Source organism: Dendrobium catenatum, unplaced genomic scaffold (assembly GCF_001605985.2).
Source record: "Dendrobium catenatum unplaced genomic scaffold, ASM160598v2 original_scaffold_171370, whole genome shotgun sequence".
NCBI classification, from domain to species: Eukaryota; Viridiplantae; Streptophyta; class Magnoliopsida; order Asparagales; family Orchidaceae; genus Dendrobium; species Dendrobium catenatum.
The window spans coordinates 188,884-193,439 of NW_021489792.1; the positions used below are offsets into that span (position 1 = coordinate 188,884).

The window sequence follows — 4,556 nt, forward strand, 5'->3', positions numbered from 1 at the left end:
GTTCTGACGCGGTATTGAACTAGGATGGTTTTCCGTCCAGGTTAAGAGACGGCCCGCGTTCTAGCTGTGGTAGTTGGTACTGAAAGCTCTGTTTTGACCCGTGCGGCAGATCTAGTGCTAATGCGGCTGCCAACTCATACGCTGAATCTAGACGCATCGCCGGCCACATGCCTCCCATTAATCTAGATCGTCACGTGCTCCTTGTACGCTTCACTTAAACGCATTAAAAATTTAAATATTTAAAATAATATATATATATATATATATATATATAAAAATTTTCTATATTTATGAGACATATTGTTGCAAAAAATCTATAAATAATTTCATACTCTCAACATAAAAGGGGACCTTGATATTGGTTATTGGACTTTAGCTCGATACAAGAAAGCTTAGGGCTACTCAGTGCCAGGGCTACAACGGTAATTTCAGTCATGGGTTGTTGACGAGAAATGTATGCTTCATACATCGGACCGTTCCTGGCCTCTATTTCGGCGCTCCGATATAAAAGCCACTTCTCGGTTCGCTCGTCTCGTAGACTTCTCGCCTTTGTCATCCTTCTCCTTCCGTCTAACACGCCGCCGTGTCCTCTGAGGCTTCGGTTTTCTTTTTATCTGCTGATTCGAGGGCTTTTAGGGCTCGGATTGGTCGCAGGGGAGGAAGAAGAAGCTTCCATAGCGCGGAGATTAGAATTTATCTTAGCGTTAGGGACAAGTTAGGTAATAAACACCATCCATTGCTCTTCTGTTTCTCATGTATGCATCAAAATTAACTTTTCATGTTATCCCTGATCGGTTTGTTTTGAAGTAATCGTAATCTTCTCTGATTTTGAATACTGCTTAATGGAGGGTGTTTTTTTTTTCAATTTTTATTTCGTTTTTTATTACCAAATTTAGGAATATGTGGTGATTTTTCCTTGGAACATGGTCTTTTTGGGGGAAATTTGTTAATTTTTGGATCTATTGTAAACGATGAGGACGAATATGATTTGCTGGACCAATTTGAAATTAGCGAGGTTCTAATGGCATGGCCATTTGTTGAAGGGTTATCTAATAGATTAATTAAACTTGAAGTATATTACCTTTTTGATTTTTCTTAGCTTTGCTAACGAGTGCCCATTAAGCAGGAATCATCCAACTATTCATAGAATTCGATGATGCTTAATTAAAATATTAATATCTTTTTGTTGACTTTCCTTATGATTTATGATGAATTTTGTTCTCCAAGTTGTTTTTTGCGCTCGTCTTGTTGTAAATATTTACATTTAGTCGTAAATTAAGCTCCACCTCTCAAATTCCACAAGAAATTACCTTTGTAAAGCTGCATTATAGCTTTAGTCAGCTATGGTTATTGCTCAGTCCAATCTTTAGTGCCTTCTTTTGTCATATTTTTAATGTCTGAATTACTGATTATATGTGTTCATGCTTGTTCTTTTCCTCTCTCTTTTTTCCCTTAACTAATAATATGAAACATTGCTTATTATCTCTTAATATTTTTCTGCAGAGAAAGAACATAAAATATGGTTTTGTGGGTTTTTGGTTATGGATCGTTGGTTTGGAATCCTGGTTTCAATTTTGATGAGAAGGTTATAGGCTTCATCAAGGACTACAAACGTGTATTTGATCTTGGTAAGCAATTTTTTTAGAAAGTCATCTCCCGTATTAGCATGCAGTGATTGTAAGAAACTAATGGAAACTTTTTTGTCGGCCAGCATGCATAGACCATAGAGGTACACCAGAGCATCCAGCAAGAACCTGCACATTGGAGTATAAGGAAGGAGCAGTTTGTGTAAGAAGATCCTAATCCTTTTTTGCATTTCATATCCAAGTGTTTTGCTTTAGTTTCCTACTTATTTGCTTGCTATAATTGTTTATCCAACACCAAAAATTCAAGTTCTTAAGAGACACATTTGTCAATTTGTCTCAAAAATTTTGTTTTATTTGCATCAACTGCTGTGGATAATGCCTTTATTGGCTTCTGGCTAGTTATACGTATTTATAAAGTTTGTTTAATTTCAATTATACTTCGAATTGTTGATTATTTAGAGATAAAAATGCCCCAAACAAGTCCGAGTGGTCACATCTCTTTTCTTTTGGAATTAACTGCAATGTATTGCTTGGAGTTCGGTGCTATTTTTGGTGAATTTCTTTTGTCTTTCAGATTTAGCAACAGAATTATTAAAATGAATTAGTTCTTGGCATGTATTAACTTTCCAATGGGATGAAATGTAGCTTATTAGTAATCCTTCCACTAGCTATGTACATACGTGTGAGGATCAGTGGAAATGAAGCTCTCATGTGAATTAAACATAGGTTTAATACACCCACCTGCCCTGAACAGCCTACTTGAACCCCATACCTACCCCATTACAAGAAATTATTGTTTTCCCAATTTTCTTGTGTAACAAGTTGTTGCTTACTTGACAGTGGGGTGTTGCGTATTGTGTCAAAGGTGGGATTGAGAAAGAAAGAGAAGCAATGGAGGTAAGGCGCATGTGATACTTGTTATGGTGATCTTTTGCATGATTTAACTTAGAATTAATCTTATATTAGGCATAATTCTAATGAAAGTCTCTTGCGTTATGTATATTCCAGTATCTAGAGAGGAGGGAGTGTGAGTATGACAAGAAAGCATCAGTCGACTTCTACAAGGTTAGTTGAAGTTCATTTGTTGCCTCTTTCACAAAAGCTCTTGAGATCTTTATTTTTCTATTGATACCTTCCCTCTACTCTTCTGACTCCTATATGTATTATCGTCTGATTCAGGAAGGAGATGATCTTCAACCAGCTGTGAAGGGTGTAACATTGTAAGAAGCCATACGTTTCCTTGTATACTGAATATTGAATATTTTCATTTTGAACTTTATCGATTAGGAATTATGTCATCGTATAAAAAATTTTCCGATTTTTTATCTTAAACTGATATTTAGTTACTGTCTGTACAGATTTATTTCCACTCCGGATAAAATAGCCAATAGATATTACCTAGGCCCAGCTCCTTTGAAGGATATGGCAAGGTGAACCAAAATGTCTTATTTTTCATCTAATATTTATCGTTAATCTTTTCCTTTTGAGCTTATTTTGGTTGCTTCGTCCATTTTTCAGGACAATTGCTACTGCAAATGGTCCTTGTGGGAACAATAGGGACTACCTGTTTTCTTTAGAGAAGGCTATGTTTCACATAGGTGAGAACTTTATCATAATTCTAAGCCCTGAGAATTATGTTTTCCATTCCTCTCTTACCCCAAAATTTTGTTTAGTATGGTAAGTAGATTCACAAAATGCTTCTTTTGCAAAATTTGATTGTTATCAGCTCTTTGATTTTGTCTTTACTCAAACGATGGTAAGATTAAAAGGTGAAATTTCAGTGAAACTGACTTTCCAAATAATTTTATTTTCTTTCAGATAAATTCATTCATTCCTTATAGTGTTATCATATCATGTTCAATTCATGTCATCAAGACTATACTAGTTTAGATTGTTAAGAAAATTAGATTTTTCTAACTTAAATCTTGCAATTCCTAATGATTTATATTGCACTACATGTAAAATTTAACATCGAACTTTGTTTCTACCTCAATTTATACTCCTGCTGACTTGTTAGTAAGGAATTTTCTTATCAATATCAAACATGAATGAATGGAGTAATCGATAGGCAATGGTTAGTTGTTCATTTTCCTTGTAACTTTTAATTTCTCTATTCTCTTATTGAATTCTAAACAAATGATGGGAATGGATACAGGACACAAAGATGATTACGTGATCAAACTAGCAAATGAGGTAAGGAGAGTCCTCGGAGTTTTGAAGGACAAGAAGGCAATTGGAACTCGTTTAGCCATGATAAAGCCCAAGCTTCCACTCATTCAGCTAGTCCCCCTCCAGGAGGCAGCCGTCATGGATTCCAGATAATACCTACAGATCTCTTTTACATCTCTCTGGAAAAATCTCTACAGATCTCCTTCACACCACACTTTGTAAAACGAAGGATATAGTTCCTTTGTTAAAGAACTTAACATGCTGGTTATAATGTATTTTTCTTTTCAATTCTTAACTAATTCTTTTAGTTTATCCTAGCATAGCAGTGCTTATGTAATGTAAAACCAATCAGGCAGTAACTGTTCTTTTGGAGAAATGGAGAAGTGAATAAAGTTATCTTTTTGCCGATGATACGATCCTCTTTTAATTGTTTGTGATTGCACCTTCCTCTTACACAGTTCTTGTTGTTTGTAGATGAACAAAAAAAATATATTTTTTTTAATGATGGATTTTTTATCTAATGTTTTAGGCTTACGATTGCATGCTAAAATATGTAAAAAATAAAATCTTGACCTCTTAAAAAGTGTTTTCAATTTTCAAAAGAGTTCAGGCTTTAAGGTCCATGTATCTGAAAGGCATCTAAATAAAAACATCGAGTTGACGAGGTTGGGTAGAGCATCAGGAAAAATAGTGTCTTTTGAGAAGCAAATCATGCACTCTTATAAGAGTTCACTCTCAAGTTTGCATGTTAAAACGCAACTTATATTTAAGTGCTTTTAAGGTTTCATTTGATATAGATTT

General features: G+C 34.8%; 1 protein-coding gene across 1 annotated transcript; it reads left to right on the top strand.

The window, feature by feature from the left end:
- Positions 1-498: 498 nt before the first annotated feature.
- Positions 499-4,168, top strand: LOC110103744 (gamma-glutamylcyclotransferase 2-2). The gene is made up of 9 exons (XM_020832562.2): positions 499-719; positions 1,504-1,628; positions 1,712-1,788; positions 2,427-2,483; positions 2,595-2,651; positions 2,766-2,806; positions 2,945-3,016; positions 3,105-3,184; positions 3,742-4,168. The coding sequence occupies exons 2-9, from the start codon at positions 1,520-1,522 to the stop codon at positions 3,906-3,908; spliced, it is 660 nt and encodes a 219-aa protein (XP_020688221.1). The 5' UTR covers positions 499-719; positions 1,504-1,519; the 3' UTR covers positions 3,909-4,168.
- The last annotated feature ends 388 nt before the right edge of the window (positions 4,169-4,556 follow it).